Source organism: Dasypus novemcinctus, chromosome 1 (assembly GCF_030445035.2).
Source record: "Dasypus novemcinctus isolate mDasNov1 chromosome 1, mDasNov1.1.hap2, whole genome shotgun sequence".
NCBI classification, from domain to species: Eukaryota; Metazoa; Chordata; class Mammalia; order Cingulata; family Dasypodidae; genus Dasypus; species Dasypus novemcinctus.
Genome location: NC_080673.1, coordinates 95,182,256 through 95,201,290, shown reverse-complemented (window position 1 = coordinate 95,201,290; position 19,035 = coordinate 95,182,256). Strand labels below are relative to the sequence as shown.

The following is a 19,035-nucleotide window of genomic DNA, read 5'->3' as shown; positions in this document are numbered from 1 at the left end:
ACACATATGAATCAAGAATAAAAATAGGCAAAACTTATCTATGGTGATAGAAATTATTCTTAGGGTGACATTGTCTGGAAGGAAGTATGAGATGAACTTCTAGGGTGCTAATAAATGTTTGTTTCTTTGTTTGGGTGATAGTTACCTGAATAAGTTCTGTTCGTGAAATTTTTTGAGCAGTATATTATATGTACTTTTCTGTATGTATATTATACTGCAAAAAAATTTTTAAATCTTGTTTTACAGTCATTTGAAATAGTTCTTTTCTCTATTTGATTATGCCACAGCTTACTCTATAGTTAGATTAGACATCTTTTCAAACTAATTTAACACTAATTATTGATGCTAATATGAAATTAGCAACCTAGACAATACTATCCATAGTCATAAAAGTGCTCCTTTGATTTCTCAGGAGAACTTGTGCCTGTCAGGGCCTGGACCCAGAGACCTGTGGTGCCTCTTTTTCTTTTGGTTGTTCATGGAGCATGTACTACAATGGATGTAAGTTTGCCAGAAGCAAGATCCCAAGGAAGTTTAAGCTGCTTGGGGATGACCCAAAAGAGGTTGGTTTACTTCTGGATGCATACATTTTTTATTATTTCTAGAGGATTGATGAGTACAAATGAAATTAACAATATTACCTATTCTGTTAGGCTCTCATTAACAGACAGGAGAGCTTAATGTGAGATGATTCAATAAAATTTTGGCTAAAGTGTAGACACACATTATAATTTTATAAAAAGTTAGCATAAGGGCTATCGTACACCAAAGTAACATATTAAGTTTAAGCAACATGAACTCTTCCTACCTGTAGTCTCTTTTACTTATTCTTTATTATTGTCAATTCCAGAATTTAAAGGGATGTAACAACGTCAAAGCTAAATGAGAATTGGTAATATCTTCCCTCTTTTGATTCTGAATTTTTAAAGTCATGTTCATGATAGCTGTATTCAGAAAAGATTCGTTCTAGTTCCTTTTACGTGCTGTGAGGTTTAGATTAGATAGGTTAAAGTTCCTACATGAATGCATTCAAATAACTAAAATATATTCAAATTTTAGTGAAAATGTGCAAATATATAAATGAACAATGATTGGCTTCTCATCAGTGCCTTATATCTTTTCTTTAAAATATATATATTTCTCAAAAATTAACTTGCAGATTAACATCATTTTTTACAAGCAGCATGTTGTCTAGAGTGTGCTATTTTTTTTTAAGAGGTCCTGGGGATTGAACCCAGGACTTCATACATGGGAAGCAGGGCCTCAATCACTGAGCTACATCTGCTCTCCAATGAGAGTTGGTTATTTTTGTTTTTTTTAGGAGGTTGTGGGGATCGAACCCAGGACCTCATACATGGGAAGCAGGCACTCAACCACTTGAGCTACATTCATTCCCTAGAGTATGCTATTTTAATAATCAGAAAACCTCAGAATATTTAGCATTTAGATATGACCAAATTTCAGTCACTGTATGTTTTATTTCTTTCATGTTAAAGACAATTGATATATATGGTTTTATTGTGGATATTACTATTGATAAGTTCCTTTAAATTGAACTATTAACTTTCTTAGTCATAACTATCATAGTAAGTGAAAGTATAATAAAATTATTGAAATCATGATATAAACTTTTGTTCAAGGAATCATGTTTTTGGTAATAAACTGTGTTACTTAAATATGCTAGATGTCCTCTTTTCATATGATAAAACGTGAATGTTTAATAAACCTTAAAAAAAGTAGTAATCTTACATGCTGTCAGTTTCATTTTCCATACTAGAGAGCTTTTTCACCACAATTTCATGTTTATCACTGTATCCAAGGTTTTATGCAAATCAAATCCAGGAGATGACCAGTAACATTGCTCCCTCAGTTAACTAGGACAGCTCTGCTCAGAACCCTACTCCCCTTCTGAAGTGCAATAGAGTATATCTCTGCTAGCTAATTATATCTGCCAAGTTTTTTTTTAAGAGAAGTATCAATCTGAAGTGAAAATTTCTAAGTATGAATAGAACTGACTGTTATCACCTATCGTTTTAAAAACTGTATATTACTTAGAAAATTCTATTCTCCATGGTGTAGGAGAGTATGAGCATTTCTCCTTTCAAGTAAAATATACAAAAAATTTTCATATATACCACAATATAGCTCTGAGAATTTTATCCATATTTGAAGCACACAATTTTTAGTTTTTCTATGGAGAGACTGTTTGAACTTTTTGAAATACTATTTTTATGAACATTTGAAAATACTAAGGTTAGAAATAGACAAACCAAGCAAATCTTTTATAGCTAATTGGACAGAGAGAATAAAGAATGCAACGTATTTATGATCATATGGTTTCATTCTCCTAACCCTATCCACATCACAGGCTTATATTTAGAAAATGCCAAATATGTGAATGCAAAATAGAAAATCAGTTAATCTTGTGAAAATACCAAATAGCTAGATATTTAATAGTATGTTCAAAAATAGGCAATGGTCTATACTTTACATTTAGAAATAGTCATGTTTTTAAGATTCCTTAGTTATTTAATTAGATTGATTTGGATCTACAATGTAAAGGAAAAATCTGATAGCGTCTGTCATATATAGAAAGAATATATTTAGAATTTAATATTTAGAATTATTCATTTTACACAGGAAGAAAAACTGGAATCTCATTTACAAAATTTGTCCACTCTTATGGCACCAACATACAAGAAACTTGCACCTGATGCATATAATAATCAGGTAAGTTTAGATAATCATGGGCAGTGTGATTGGAACAATTTACTTATTCATGACTGACCACTTCCAAAAAAATTTTTAAGCAATAATTTTCCTTAATTTTCTGACTTTTTCTTTTCTTTTCATTACAGTGTTCTATTTTTGTTATATGAAAATTGCACTGTCTACAACAGCATATTTTTGGTCTTTTTATCCATAAATATAATGAACTTTTTTTTTTAAGATTTATTTATTTATTTATTTATTTCCCCTCCCCCCCCTCCCTGGTTGTCTGTTCTCTGTGTCTATTTGCTACATCTTCTTTGTCCACTTCTGTTGTTGTCAGCAGCACGGGAATCTGTGTTTCTTTTTGTTGCATCATCTTGTTGTGTCAGCTCTCTGTGTGGGCGGCGCCATTCTTAGGCAGGCTGCACTTTCTTTCCCGCTGGGCAGCTCTCCTTACAGGGCACACTCCTTGCGCATGGGGCTCCCCTATGCGGGGACACCCCTGCATGGCATGGCACTCCTTGCGCGCATCAGCACTGCACGTGGGCCAGTTCCACAGGGTTCAAGGAGGCCTGGGGTTTGAACCGCGGACCTCCCATGTGGTAGATGGATGCTCTAACCACTGGGACAAGTCCACTTCCCTATAATAAACTTTTAAAGCTCACAAAAAGTCTATCTACTAAACTTGCTCTCCTGTGGATAGTCTCTGTAAGCAGACTTTTGTGACTGAATCAAAATTACGTGGCCTTGGGGTGGCGTACTTGGCCCAGTGGTTAGGGAGTCCGTCTACCACATGGGAGGTCTGCGGTTCAAACCCCAGGCATCCTTGAACCCTGTGGCACTGGCCCACGTGCAGTGCTGATGCGCACAAGGAGTGCCCTGCCACGCAGGGGTGTCCCCCACGTAGGGGAGCCCCATTCGCAAGGAGTGCGCCCCATAAGGAGAGTTGCCCAGTGCAAAAGAAAGTGCAGCCTGCCCAAGAATGGCACTGCACACACGGAGAGATGACGCAACAAGATGATGCAACAAAAAAGAGACACAGATTCCCGTGCCACTGACAACAGAAGCAGACAAAGAAACAAGATGCAGCAAACAGACACAGAGAACAGACAACTGGGGTGGGGGGTGGGGGGTAGGGGGTGGGGGGGAGGGGAGAGAAATAAATATTTTTAAAAAAAAAATTATGTGGCCCAAACCAAAGGATCTAACCATCTTACCATATTCATAGGAAGTCTATAAATATAGAGCTGAGATCGTAATACCTTGTAAGTGTACCTACATTTGTGCTTATATGTCAGATTTTGCTAAATCCTCTTTTGTTTGACCTTAGCCGCACGAACCAAGTGAAAACATGTTTCCCCTATTTACATGTGCATTTTAGGCTATCTACCTTGTTAGAAGGCAAGGTAATTGGTCAGAAATTGCTCATGGAATAAGGCAAAAGACTTTTGTAAAGTCTTTGCTGTTTCAGTAACATCAGCAACAAACATTAAAAAATTAAAAAAGGGAAAGACTGTTGCAAATCAGACCCTGTGTTTAGTAAACAGGACATAAAGAACAATAATTCAGTTTCTTTGTCTTTAATGAATTCCTTCCTTAGAAGAGATATAGACATGCGAAATAACAGTTACAGAATATTATAGTAACTGATAGGAGAGGTAGGTATGAATGACCTTGGATGGCATGTAAAGATCTTTGAACTTTATCCTTTGGGTAAGAGGGCTACCATTGGGACTTTTAAGTATGTGTTAGGGGCAGGAAAGGTGAAGTGATTTAATTTGTACTTTTAAAGGTCACTTAGCAAACCAAATGAAATATAACTTGGATTAGTGTAAGATTAGAGAGAAAAGAAGTTATTGCAATGATTGGGTAAGATATTTTAAGGTGCTAAACTAAAGAAATGGTAATAGTGATGGAGAAAATGAAATAAGTATGTGAAATAATTGAGGTGGAACTTGGCAAACAATTGGATTTGATGATGAGCAAAGGAGAGAAGATTTGAGGATTTGCCAAATTCTGTCTTGGATAGATGGTTCTACTAACTAGTGTCTGGAATTGGTGAGGAAGAATAAGTTTTAGAGGGAGAAAGATGATAAATTTCCTTTTGGACATACTGGGTTTGAGGTGCTTCTAGGATAAGTAGATGAAGAATAAGGAGAAAAATCCAGCTAGCTCTATAGATATGGGAGTGTTTAAAATGCAGGACATAGTTCAGGTTAAACACATAGGAGTGAATGCCATTTTTCAGGATGAATCTTATAAAGTAGAAAGGACTGGTGATAGAATTCTGGAGCACATCAACATTTTAGGAGTAAGTAGAGGAAGAGAAGCCCGTGAAGTAAGTGATGGAAGAAGTAGAAGTCAGTGGAGTATGAGAGGCTAAAGGTTTAAGGGAAAGAGGGTGACTGATGAATGGAGAAGAGACCTGAGATGATGAGAGGGTATTGCGGACACAGTGCATACCATGAGGATGCTGTAACATTAAAGACAAATGGAATTAAATTAGTTTGTAGAGATAGAGATGGGACCAATCTAAATATAGATTTAACTGTTCTTCATTTCCATTGTGGATTTTAACACTCCCCTGACCCCCAACTCTTCTCTTTTTTCTTTTTCTTTTCTTTCTCTCATTTATTTATTGGTTAGTAGAAAAGGAAATATTTTATGACAGTTTATAAGTTGTTTATGTCATAAGTTTAAATATTAATATTAGTGGGATTAATACTGTTATTTTAAAGTTTTACCCATCTTAGTCAATATTACAGAAAGGTATAAGAATGCTTTGGTACTGTTGTAAAGGTTTAATTCTGGGGGAGCAATATACAAGATTAAATTGAACTATGAAAAAAAGACAATGAATTGAGTCTATGTTGGAAATTTTCAAGTTTGGCCATTTTATGTTGAATCAGTTTTTGTGGGTTTTTTTGTGTTTAGTTTTTTTTTTAATAGGGGCAATTAGTCAAATGGCTTTAGTTGGGGAGAGGGACAGACTAATAAAGCAGTGATGTCCTCTTCTTTGATTTTTATTATAGATTACCTTATAACACACTTCATTTTCTAAGCATTTATAATCTACCCTGTTAAATTTTGTTTCAGTGGGGTTTTTGTGTTTTGTTTTGTTTTTCTTTTTTGAGGTACGGAAGCCAGGGACTGAACCTGGGACCTCACATGTGGGAAGGCAGTGCTCAGCCACTGAGCCACATGGCTCCCTTAGTATTCTTTAAGTTTAAACTGTGTTTTTTTGCATTTCCTGAATCTGCAGTACCCAGAATATGAAGGTGCCCCTGGTTTTTAAGTTATAACAAGATGATAAGGACTTATTCTTTAGAAGTTTCAATGTTTATATATAAATCAGTATATATGTAGATGTAATATCTGTACAAATACTATCAATGGTTGTGGATAAGCAAGGTTTTTTGTTTTGTTTTTTAATGTAGCATGGTAGGTATTATTGATGGTGCTAATCCCTGTTTGTTAATATGCTTCAGAGTTCTGAAAAATAGCCGTGTGTTCTTTGCACATGGTGTAGGGGAAGTAAGGTTTTATCATAGCATAATACCTACCATTTCATCTCTGTCCCCTTTCCCTAGTAAGTATCTTATCTTTACTTCTCATATCTTAATTTTCTCCTTTTCTTTCTTGATTTCACAGTTAATGTCTTTTGGGTAATGTTAAACTTAATTATGTCTTCATAGAATTTTTTCTACCAACTCCACATAATTAGAGCCTAGTTTTTCTCTTTCACCTATCCATTAGACATATATTTGTTCTGATGTATTTTCTGTGGTTGTCTTACCATCAAACATTAAGCCTGAAATAGCAGGTTCAAATCTCCAAATCATGTGCTATCCACAATATGCGGAAATGACATTTTATTTTTATAGTTATTTTATTTATTTTTTACTGGAAATCCATCTCCATCCCTGGAAAGAAGGTCTAGTATATGTCTTTCTATGGCCTAAAGCTGTACTGTTTAGTATCATAGTCACTAACCACATGTGGTTATTTAAATGTAGATTAAAGTTAAAAAAACTGAAAATTCATTAACTCAGTAGCACTATGTGGCTAGAGGATATCACATTGAACATCATTGATATAGAACATTTCCAACATCACAGAAAGTTCTCTTGGATGGTGCTGATCTAAAATGTCATTTCTACAGGGGAGGAGTTGTAGCTCAGTGGTTGAGCAACTGCTTACCACGCATAAGGTTCTAAGTTCAATTCCCAGTACCTCCTAAAATTTTTTTTAAATAAAAGATTAAAAAAAGAAAGCAAGACTGGTTATATTAATAGCAAAATAGATTTCATAGCCAAGAAATTTCAAAAGGTAAAAAGGGTCATTTTATAACGATGACTGGGTCAGTTCGTCAAAAGAACAAAATGATCTTAAATATTTATATACCTAATAGTAGAACTTCAAAATTAATGAAACAAAAACTGATAGAACTAAAATAGATAAATCCACAATTCTAGTCAGGAGTTTCAATACAACTCTCTCAAAAATGGATAGAACAAGTAAACAGAAAATCAGTGTGGAAATAAAAGACTTGAACAATACTTTTAGCCAACAGGAACTAATTGACATGTATAGATCCCCCCATCCAACAACAAAAAACGCATTCTTTTCAAGTGCACGAGGAAATAGATCTTATTCTGGGTCATGAAACAAGTGTCAATAAATTTAAAAGGATTCAAATCCCTCAAAGTTTTTTCTCTAACCACATGGAATTAAATAAACATCTATAACAGATACCTGCAAAATCCCTAAATATCTGGAAACTGAACAACTTAGTTGTTTTAGATAACTAATGGGGGAAGCAGATTTGGCTCAATGGATAGAGCATCCGCCTACCATATAGGAGGTCCAGGGTTCAAACCCAGGGCCTCCTGACCCATGTGGTGAGCTGGTCCACACGAAGCGCTTGTGCATGCAAGGAGTGGCCCTGCAAGGAGGGCCATCCCATGCTAAAAAAGTGCAGCCTGTCCAGGAGTGGCGCCGCACACACGGAGAGCTGACACAGCAAGATGAGGCAACAAAAAGAGACACAGATTCCCAGTGCCGCTGACAAAAATGCAAGCAGACACAGAAGAACACACAGCAAATGGACACAGAGAGCAGACAACAGGGCATGGGGGAGAAGAAGGGGAGAGAAATAAATAAATAATAAGTCTATGAATAAATAACCAATGGGTCAAAGAAGGAAGCCGCAAGAGAAATTAGAAAGTATCTTGACTGAATGAAAGTGAAGACATACATTGAAATATGTGGGAGACAGCTAAAGCCTTGTTTTGAGGGACATTTATAGCACTGAACATTGATATTAGAAAAATAGAAAGGTCTCAAGTCAATGTTCTATGCTTCCACCCTAAGAAACTTGAAAAAATTAAAGAATAAAAATCAGTGACATAGAATACAGAAAACAATAGACTATATCAATGAAAATAAGAACTGGTTCTTAGAGACATTTGAGCAGAAAAAAGAGAGAAGACAAACTGCCAGTATTAAGAACTGGAGAGGGGGAAATTCTAGAGATTCTACAGACATTAGCAAAATGATAGGTAGAAAACTTTATGTCATGAAATTTAACAACTGGGAGTAGATGTGGCTCAAGCAGTAGAGTGCCTGCTTCCCACATGGGAAGTCCCAGGTTTGGTTCCTGGTACCTCCTGAAAAAACAACAAGCAAAAGCAAATTTAAAAACCAACTTAGGGAAGCCGATGTGGCTCAGTGGTTGAGTGTTGGCTTCCCACATATGAGGTCCCAGGTTCAATCCCTGGCCCCTGGTACCTAAAAAAAAATTTTTTAATTCAACAACTTTGTTGAAATGGGTAATGTCCTTGAAACATCCAAATTACCAAATCTCACTTAAAGAAATAATAAATAAATAAATAATCCTATATCTATTAGAGAAATTGAATATATCGTTTAAATCTTCCCACAAAATTGAAATTAAAATAACATGTATCAATTAAAATAACATAAAAATATTAAATTCTCAGGCATACATTTGACAAAAATGTCTAAGACCTGTACGGTGAAATGACAAAACAGTACTAAGAGAAATTATAGAAGATCTAAATAACTAGAGAGAAATATGTTCGTGGATCACAAAACTAAATATTGGTAAGATGCCATTTCTCCCATGAATTAATCTATAGTTTCAGTGCATTACCAATAAAAATCTTGGGGGTTTTTTTGAAGGAATTGACAAGGTGATTCTAGAAAACTCTAGAAAATGCTAGTTTAATCTATAGTGACAGATCAGTAGTTGCCTAGGAAAAGAGGGATGGGAGAGGGGTGCGAGGGATGAATTATGTAAAGGGACATGAGGAAACGTTGGGAACTGAAAAATATGTACATTATGTTGATTGTGACAGTGGTTTCACAGGTATATACAAATGTCAAAATTCATCAAATAATATACTTTAAATATATGCTGTTTAATGTACATCGGTCATACCTCAATAATTATGTAAAATAAAACTTTACCATGTCATGGTATTTGCTCTATCTTGTGCTATCCATTTTGTTTCTGGATGTAAAATATACATTTTTACAAATTCCAAATAGCTAAAAAATTAAAGAACCATTTTATCTAAGAGTAAAACTATTACCCTGTTCACACACACACTTTTCTTTTATAGATTGAATATGAACACAGAGCATCAGAGTGCCGTCTGGGTCTGAAGGAGGGTCGTCCATTTTCAGGGGTCACTGCATGTCTGGACTTCTGTGCTCATGCCCATAGAGACCTGCACAACATGCAAAATGGCAGCACATTGGTAAGAAGAGCTGAGAAGAGGGTAGGAGCACCTCCTGTTGAAGACCGGGGGTCTGAAAGTTAGCAGATGGGGTTAGAGTATTATGTTTTCTGCACAGTTAACTGCTCAACAGTGTTTTCATGAATGAATTGCTGTTGCAGGTGGTGTTGACTAGTGCTCTCCATAACAAGTTGACCTATTTGTGAAAAACTGTTGATAAATGCATGGACATCATGGGAATTGCTAATGTGAATCCCAACCAGTAACTGTATTTTGACCTATGGTTAGTTGTCAAAAATCCCTTAAATCTCAGTGTCAGATAATTTGTAATCAGCTAAGCAAAAAAAAAAAAAAAAAAATAGAAGCCAAGGGACTAGTTCACCTTGCAGAGAGAAATATAAATGAAGAAAGAGAAGCTGGATCTTTGTCACATCTCTATAGAAGGTTCTAAATTCAGAAAGCTCATTACGATAATACATGTTGCAGTTAATAAAATGAATTGGGTCTTGAGTTGAAGGCACAGTGAGGAAAGAAGAAAGATTAGAGTGGAGCCATGTTCCAAAGCAACAAAATGAAGGATGCAGCCTTGTATGTAGAGTGATGCTCCAGTGTGGAGATAAATAATAAACATTTAAGGAGATCAAGAAACTATAAATTAATGAATGTAATGGGATATCAACTTGAATGTTGGTATAGTTGAGGAAGTTCACCAATGACATGTAAGAAAAAAAGCCAAGCATTAGTGATACTATAAGTAGAAAATAATTCAGGAACATAATAGGCAATGATTGAAGATATTTGAGGGAACTGGTGTAAAGTTTTTGTTGAGAAGCAAAGAAGGTATTAGTTTGATGATCTAGGACAGAGGCAGAAAACATTTCCCATAAAGAGCTGGATAGTCAATATTTTAGGCTTTGAGTCTCTGTCATAGTTCTCTGTTGTTTTTTTTTAAACTCCCTTTAAAAATATAAAAACCACTCTTAGTTTGCTGGACATATAAAAGCAGACTGTGGTGCAGACTGGGCACAGGCTATAGTTTGCCAACCTCTGACCAAGAGAAGAACACAAGACCCACCATCTACTCTAACATCTAAAATTGTCATTAATCATGCATGGAGCATCTGCTTTTATTAAGGGGCTATGCTAGATGCTGGGAAGTGGAAGAAACAAATGATAGAGTTATTCCTGAAGATAGTCATATTTGGTTTCAGCAATATGACAGAGAGTAGGCAGAGGACAAGCAAGATGCTTATAATGAAGGGGAGTTTGCCTCTGATAGATCACAGTTTCTGTGAGGTAGAATGGAAAGAAATACTATATAAGAACTGAGTAGGGATAAATATGTGTGGGGGAAAGTTACAAGGTATGCAAAGACGTGGATTTAGAAGACTTATATATAAACTTATTTTAAACTTAGTTATAAAGGTTTCAGTCATGATCACGTTACTTTCAAGGCTTTCAGTGATTTTACATTACCATGTGCTTAGATTAACCATGGTTATGTTCTCTCCTTTGGTTAAAAATCAACTAATATTTTAAAAATAACAATCTCTCACCAAGAACAATATGATTGTAGCTAACAATAGAAATAAAGTATCGTTAAGTTATCAAAGAAGCAGGTAGCTTTTTTTTTCCTTTTCGGAGTACCCCCTTATATATAGTGATATCTCAGAAAGAAATGAGAAAAGAAACCGTAAGTTGGGTTTAACAGTACAAAGAAAGAGACAAGAATAAAAAGGTAGAAACAATATTAAGTAACCAAATCTCCAACTTTTTATTAATGTGATTTTCACTTTGGTGTCATGGAATGCCTCAAACACAGTGAAGGAGAATGAAGAGTCAGATGTGAGGCAAGATGTGAAATTTCTTTGCTTACAAGAGTATGAGGTGAGGTGAATATGATACTTCCGCAGATAGAGGAGGACATCAGGTAGAAGAAACCTTAAGCCTGTTTTTGTATCACATCTTATTTTTGAAATGTGAAGAGTGTGGAGATTGCTTCATTTTGGTGGGAGTGTTGCTTTTTCAGAAATGTATGTGAAGCACAGTCACCACAAGTAACAAGTCCTACAAACAAACAAACAAAAGTCAGTATGAGCTTGTCTTTACTTCCTTGTACCATTTTGATACAATCTTCAACAACAGGTAGGCATGATTTATTGGTAATAGGCATGTCATTGGTCTAGTCCAGTGAGGCCACTATCACCAATTTAAATCCATCAAGTGAGAATGATACATACATGCACTTTTATTTGGGACCTAACACTGAAGCTGCCATGTCTTATTTCTCGCCAGGTATGCACCCTCACTAGGGAAGACAATCGAGAAATTGGCATAAAACCTGAGGATGAGCAGCTCCATGTTCTGCCTTTATACAAAGTCTCTGATGTGGATGAGTTTGGAAGTGTAGAAGCTCAGGAGGAGAAAAAGCGAAATGGTGCCATTCAGGTATTGAGCTCTTTTCGGCGGAAAGTCAGGATGTTAGCAGAGCCAGTCAAGACGTGCCGACAAAGGAAACTAGAAGCCAAAAAAGCTGCAGCTGAGAAGCTTTCCTCTCTGGAGAACAGCTCTAATAAGAATGAAAAGGAAAAGTCAACCTTGTTACGTACAAAACAGACGGACAATGCAAGCCACGCTAAACATTTGGCAGGTAATAAATTTAATGTGAAGCTCTATAGGTAAATGTGTTGTGTGATACTTACATTAAAAATGAACATTGTTAATTTTAGAAGGTCACATCAGTCATGGTCTTAGTTCCATGCCAGGATCTTCTCTAAAGTAGCAAGGCCCAGTTTTGCTGTGGGAGCTGGTAATGAGATATTGCACCATCAGTTACAGCTTGATGGAGAAGTTGGATTTTATTCTATAATACATGGCAAAGTTTTATAATAGATAAGTGATGTGGTGAAATTAGTCTTGTTCTGGTAATAGTAGATAGGCCAAATTAGAGATAGATGAGTTAATAGTTTGGATAAAGATTCAATAAACTAAGAATAGGTTTTAAAAAAAGTTTGAATTTTGGTGGAAGCAGTGGAGATACAACAGAAATAATGAAAGTGAATAGTTCCCAAATGAAACTCAGTAGGATTTGGTGACAAAACATTGGAGTAAAGAAGAAAAATTCAAGGATGACTTCAAAGTTTTAAGCCTAAAAAACTAATATGATAATAATTATTCAAATAAGAAGTTTGGAATTAAGATTTATTAAAGATAGAGGAAAATAACTTTCTTTAGATGTATTGAGTCTGAGGTTTAGGATGGTATCCAAATGTAATTGTCCTATAAAACCTTTCCCCATCAAAAGAGGTCTTGCCTATAGTCACAGCATTAGAGCATTATTCCTCAATCCTAAATTGAAATTTTCTTTCCAAAGTTCCTTGTTTATGTCTGTGTTTAATGCTGTAAAGAAATCACAGAACAAAATAATGTTCATGTCCAAATTTTAGAGATGGAATTAGCCTGGCCATTAACAGGAAAAAGGAAGAAAAAGAAGAAATATATATATATGTATCTTCTAAGTTTAGTGTATCAGTTTGCTTAGAAATTCCATCTCTTGGGTAAATTATTTCTGCTTCACAAAGTCACATTTCCCTACTGATTCATTTTCAAGCTCAGAGAAAATAAATTAGGTATTTTAGAACTGTGCTAAAGATGCTGAATAAATATTTGCTGATTGGTTGACTAAGAGAAGTAAATCTTATTCATTTCCTGATATCTTCTTTATGTTAGCCTTAAAGTACAAATAGGATAAAATTTTGCCTCTAGTTCCTTCTAACTAACTTCTGTAGATAACAATTACTTCAGTTCTCAGGACTTTACCTGTTTTTAAGTCAATGACTTTCAAGGGAATACATAAGACAAAAGTTTCACTTTTAAAAGTGTCACTTAAAAAAATTGAACATTTAAAGTTTCATCTACAGCTGTGTAAATTTTCTTTCTGGTAAGCATGTTAATGAAATAGCACTTGCTGGTTATATAAGATGCTTTTTGTTTTTAAATCGACATTATTTTTTTTCTTTCTGTTAGCATTACTGAATCATCCATAATAAATTTTCTGCTACTTTCATTTTACCTATTTAATAAATTTTATTGCAAGCCAGGCAATGGAAAAATAAGTAAGAAATGGTCCCTGCCCTCAAGAAACTTACTGAGCAGGGTAATTATAATACAGTATGACTCTTGCTTTATTTCATCCATGTTTCCAATGAATATTACAAAAGCACTAAAAAATTGGATCACAGAAATCTTCCTTGATGAAGGGATACTGTAAACCAAGGAAGGGTAGGGAGGTGGGGTAAAGGGAGAATATTTCCGGTAAGAGGGTGCAGAAACTCCCTAAAACATAATGCTCTCAGTGGAATAGCTTTTGAGTATTTATTACATTTTCTTCACTTCTCAGACTATACTGTTAAAAAGGCTGCCATTTTCATTTCTAATAATTTAGACACAAAAAAATAATGCTGGACAGTTATGAGAACCCCAGCTTTGCTCTTGTCCTTCTTTGGTAGGATTGCATAATGCTGATAGTGGTTCTCACATAAGTTTAAGTATCCTCATTAGCTTTCATAAAGTAATAACCACGCACATCTGCTCTTTCTTATCCTATTCACAGAACTTTTGCGACTTTCAGGACCAGTCATGCAGCAGTCCCAGCATCCTGTGCCTCAGCAACCCCAAAAGCAGCCTCAACAGCTGCAGCAGCCACCACAGCAGCAGCAGCAGCAGCAGCCACCCCAACAGCATCACCCTTTGACTAATAACCCTCAGTCAGAGTCTATCAACTGTTACTCTTCTTCTGGACCCACCAATCTGTATATGAGACAGCCCAATCCAGTTAGTCCTTATCCAAGCTCTTCACACACTTTGGAAATTTATGGAGGTGCCAACCCTATGAACCTCTACTCTACTTCATCCCAAACTGCAGGATCATATTTGAATTCTTCTAATCCCATGAACCCCTATCCTGGGCTTTTGAATCAGAATAACCAATATCCATCATATCAATGCAATGGAAATGTGTCGATGGACAACTGCTCCCCGTATCTGAGTCCCTATTCTCCCCAGTCTCAGTCCATGGATCTGTATAGGTATCCAAGTCAAGATCCTCTCTCTAAACTAAATCTACCACCCATCCATACACTCTATCAACAGAGGTTTGGAAATAGCCAGAGTTTTGCTTCCAAGTACTTGGGTTATGGAAACCAAAATATGCAGGGAGATGCCTTCAGCAGTTGTACTGTTAGACCAAATGTACACCATGTAGGGTCATTTCCACCTTATTCCACTCATGAGCTGGATGGCCACTTCATGGGAGCTGCTTCTAGATTACCTCCTAATCTGAGTAATCCAAACATCAACTATAAAAATGGTGAACATATAATGCATAATTACACTGCAGCTTCAGGCTTGTTCAACAGCTCTCTTCATGCCCTGCATCTCCAAAACAAGGAGAATGACATGCTTTCCCATGCAGCTAATGGGCTATCTCAGATGCTTCCAGGTCTTAACCAAGACGCTTCTGTTCAAGATGGCTTACACCAATTAAATCATGCTAACAGTCAGGAAAGACAGTCTTCAGCACCGATCCAGGGTGTGGCTTCTGCTGCAGAGGAAAATGATGAGGTCTGGTCAGACAGTGAACAAAGTTTTCTGGATCCTGACATTGGGGGTGTGGCCGTGGCTCCAACTCATGGGTCAATTCTCATCGAGTGTGCAAAGCGAGAGCTTCATGCCACAACCCCTTTAAAGAATCCCAATAGGAATCACCCCACAAGAATCTCACTTGTTTTTTACCAGCATAAAAGCATGAATGAGCCAAAACATGGTCTGGCTCTTTGGGAAGCCAAAATGGCTGAAAAAGCCCGCGAGAAAGAGGAAGAGTGTGAAAAATATGGCCCAGACTATGTGCCTCAGAAAACCCATGGCAAAAAGGTGAAACGGGAGCCCACTGAGCCGCATGAAGCTTCAGAGCCCACTTACCTGCGCTTCATCAAGTCCCTTACCGAAAGGACCGCGTCCATGACCACAGACTCCACAGTAACTACGTCTCCATATGCCTTCACTCGGGTCACAGGGCCTTACAACAGATATATATAATGTCACCCCTTTCGTTGGTTACCTCATTTGAAAAGACCACAACCAACCTGTCAGTAATCTAGTTCTTATGGTGCAGGCAGTGGGGAAAGGACACAGTATTCTTGGTAAGTGTGGTGGGAAAAACCTCGCCTCACCAGCAAAAAAGAGGTAGCCTTACCACAGCACTTAATTTCCACCGACTCCTAAGTGGTCACAGATGGCATCTAGAAAAAAGACCAAAGCATTCTATGCAAAACGAAGGTGGGGAAGCGTTTCACAATTTACATTTTTAAACACTGGTTCTATTATTGGATGAGATGATATGTAAATGTGATTTTCCCCCTTACAACTCTACACATCTGTGACCACTTTTAATAGCAAGTTTGCGTAGTCATGGAACACAAATCAAACAAGTACTGTAGTATTACGGTGGCAGGAATCATAAAATACCATCTGGTGCTGAATATACGATGTACTGAAATACTGGAATTATGGCTTTTTTAACATGCAGTTTTTACTATAATCTTAATATTAACTTTTATTTATCACAATAGCTACAGGAAGTATAAATGAATAGACAGCAAAACACTGAATTTGTTTGGATGTTCTAAGAAATGGTGCTAAGAAAATGGTGTCTTTAATAATTGAAAATTTGATGCCTTTATATCATCAAGATGCTATCAGTGTACTTCAGTGCCCTTGAATAATAAGGATACTGTTTCATTCAAGTTTTTGTCATAATTACCGATTCTTACACAAGCTTACTTTTTAAAATGTGGACATTTTGAAAGCCTCTGGATTTTGCTCATCCAGTGAAGTCCTTGTAGGACAATAAACATATATATGTACATATATATATACACACACATATATGTGCACACATGTTTATGTATAAATATTTTAAATGGTATTTTAGAAGCACTTTTTCTACCTAAGCTTTGACAACTTGAACAATGCTAAGGTACTGAGACTTTTTTTTTTTTTTAAGTTTACTTTCATTTTAGAATGCAAAGTTGATTTTTTTAAGGTAACAAGAGAAGCTTTTAAAATATTTTTGCTTTTAACTGTGCGTCTGCTGATAAGCAATGTGTCCATTTTAATGCAGCCGGTAAATCCAAAAGGGGCTCACTGGATTCAAGGGAATATATTAGTCCACAAACCACATTTTTCTGGTGCTTATCTCACATGCTATACTGTAAAACAGTTTTCTATGAATTGTATGACAAGTTCATTGCTCCAATATGTAACTTTTAAGGATTTTCTGTTAACTGCAGGTAATTATTAGCCGCATGCTCCAGACTCAACAAAGCTAGTTCACTTAAGCCTATGCTATTTCATGGATCTGTATGCTCTGCAAAGAACCGAATGGCAGTCTGCCTTTGTGTTGATAATTATGTACATTGTGATGGCGTCATTTCTTAGCTCAAGGGTTCTCTTTACAGGGAAGTTTGAGCAGACTGATGCCTGCATAAGATAAACAGGGTTAGTTCCATGTGAATCTGTTGATTAAAGAGAAACAAAAAACAGGCAGCTGGTTTGCTGGGGTGGTTTTAAATCATTAATTTGTATAAAAAAGTGAAAGAGTTGTATAGTAAATTAAATTGTAAACTAAACTTTTTTAACGCAATGCTTTAGTATTTTAGTACTGTAAAAAGTTTTAAATAAATATAAATATATATATGGGTTTGAAGCAGAATTCACATCATGATGGTGCTACTCAACCTGCTACAAATATATCATAATGTGAGCTAAAAATTCATTAAAGGTTTGAGTGATGTTCCTACTTGTCATATACCTCAACACTAGTTTGGCAATAGGATATTGAACTGAGAGTGAAAGCTTATAGCATTGTGTACCATCATTTTTTTCCAAGTCTTTTTTTATTATATTATTAAAAAGCATAACTTTTTTCAATACTTGATTTCTTAGCAAGTATAACTTGAACTTCAACCTTTTTGTTCTAAAAATTCAGGGATATTTCAGCTCATGTTCTCCTTATGCCAACATGTCACCTGTGTTTATGTAAAATTGTTGTAGGTTAATAAATATATTCTTTTTCAGGGATTTAACCCTTTTATTTTGAATCCCTCCTATTGTATATTGTACTGATATAACTAAAACTAATTTTGTAAATCTGTTGGCTCTTTTTATTGTAAAGAAAAACATTTTAAAAGTTTAGGGAATCTTTTGACTGTTTCAAACAGGAAAAAAAATTACGTGAAAATACCATGCACTGAGTTAATAAAGGGAAAATTGTAAGGCCAGAGTTTGACAAGTGACTAGAGTCAGCTCTCTAAATAAAGCTTTTGATCCTGTAATAAATACAGATTCAGACTCTGTGAGGGCTTCCCTAAACAGGTAAAGCACTAGAGGTATGGTGTGCAATATACTGTACAGTTATATTTTGGTCTAAATCCATTTTTGCATAATAGGATTTCAAATAAATTCTTAATCAAAGGAAGCCTTTGGGTTTTATTAGTCAAATCTTTATAACAAGGATTTGTCTTTTAAAGTATTTCCCCCTCTTTTGGCTGTGTCCACTTTAAATACAAACATTTAAAAATGTTTTCTTTGCATACACCAAACTATGATTTTAATGTTTTGCATATACCATGAAATTTAACCCAGAATATTTGGTGACTGCATGTGCATTTGTTGGTTTTGAGTCTGCCATCCCTAATAAATATTCGGTTTCTATATCATTCACTGTCATTTGTCAAACTGCTGGTCAAAAGAGCAGGAAGTGCAGTTTGGGGGGTTGGGGAGAAGGAATCGAGTGACATTGTAAATATTAGCTCTATAATTGTAAATATCAAACCTGCCTCAGAATGAATGAAAAGCAGATATAAAATTTGCTTATATAGGAATATCAGGTTAACTATATAGCCATACTTGAAAATGCTTCTGAGTGGTGTCAACTTTACTTGAATGAATTATTCATCTTGATTGACGCACAGTGATATACAGTTCACTTCTAAAGCTAGTGGTTAACTTGTGTAGGAAACATTTGCAGTTTGACACTAAGATAATGAACTTGTGTGCATTTTTCTATGCTCTTTTTAAACTTAGTTTCTTTCCATTTTCATGAAATGTTTGATTTGTCTATAAAATCTGAGGATGGTTATAAATACTGTAAGTATTGTAATGTAATGAATGCAGGTTATTTGAAAGCTGTTTATTATTATATCATTCCTGATAACGCTATGTGAGTGTTTTTAATAAAATTTATATTTATTTAATGCACTCTAAGTGCTGTCTTGCTGAAGCTTTTGTTTACCACTGGAACAACTGTCACCCCACTGAGGAAAAGGCAATGAAAAAATTGTTTTGTGTGTGTGTGTACGCGTGCTTCTGAACACTTAGAAATCTACAGCAGAAAGAAGGATTATGATTATGATTTTATCAGCAGCACTAGTAACAGTAATGATAGTACTTGCTTTTTTTGTGGGATCAATTCAAGGCTCTTGAAATTATCCAGAACAAA

At 35.7% G+C, this 19,035-nt stretch overlaps 1 protein-coding gene and 1 long non-coding RNA gene across 3 annotated transcripts in view; one reads left to right on the top strand and one right to left on the bottom strand.

Moving 5' to 3' along the window:
- Window positions 1-18,800, top strand: part of TET2 (tet methylcytosine dioxygenase 2) — a 131,344-nt gene extending 112,544 nt beyond the window's left edge. For both annotated transcript variants that reach the window (XM_004476225.5, XM_071215210.1), the window contains 5 exons: window positions 413-563; window positions 2,641-2,730; window positions 9,360-9,497; window positions 11,772-12,126; window positions 14,089-18,800. In XM_004476225.5, coding sequence (XP_004476282.2) covers window positions 413-563; window positions 2,641-2,730; window positions 9,360-9,497; window positions 11,772-12,126; window positions 14,089-15,572 — 2,218 coding nt within the window. In that variant the 3' untranslated portion in view covers window positions 15,573-18,800. The remainder of the gene's footprint in view (window positions 1-412; window positions 564-2,640; window positions 2,731-9,359; window positions 9,498-11,771; window positions 12,127-14,088) is intronic.
- On the bottom strand, window positions 11,235-11,871 carry LOC131278046 (uncharacterized). Its single transcript, XR_009185178.1, has 2 exons — window positions 11,818-11,871; window positions 11,235-11,543 (listed from the first exon to the last, which is right to left on the bottom strand). It is a non-coding gene; the product is annotated as an uncharacterized lncRNA (long non-coding RNA).
- Window positions 18,801-19,035: the final 235 nt, after the last annotated feature.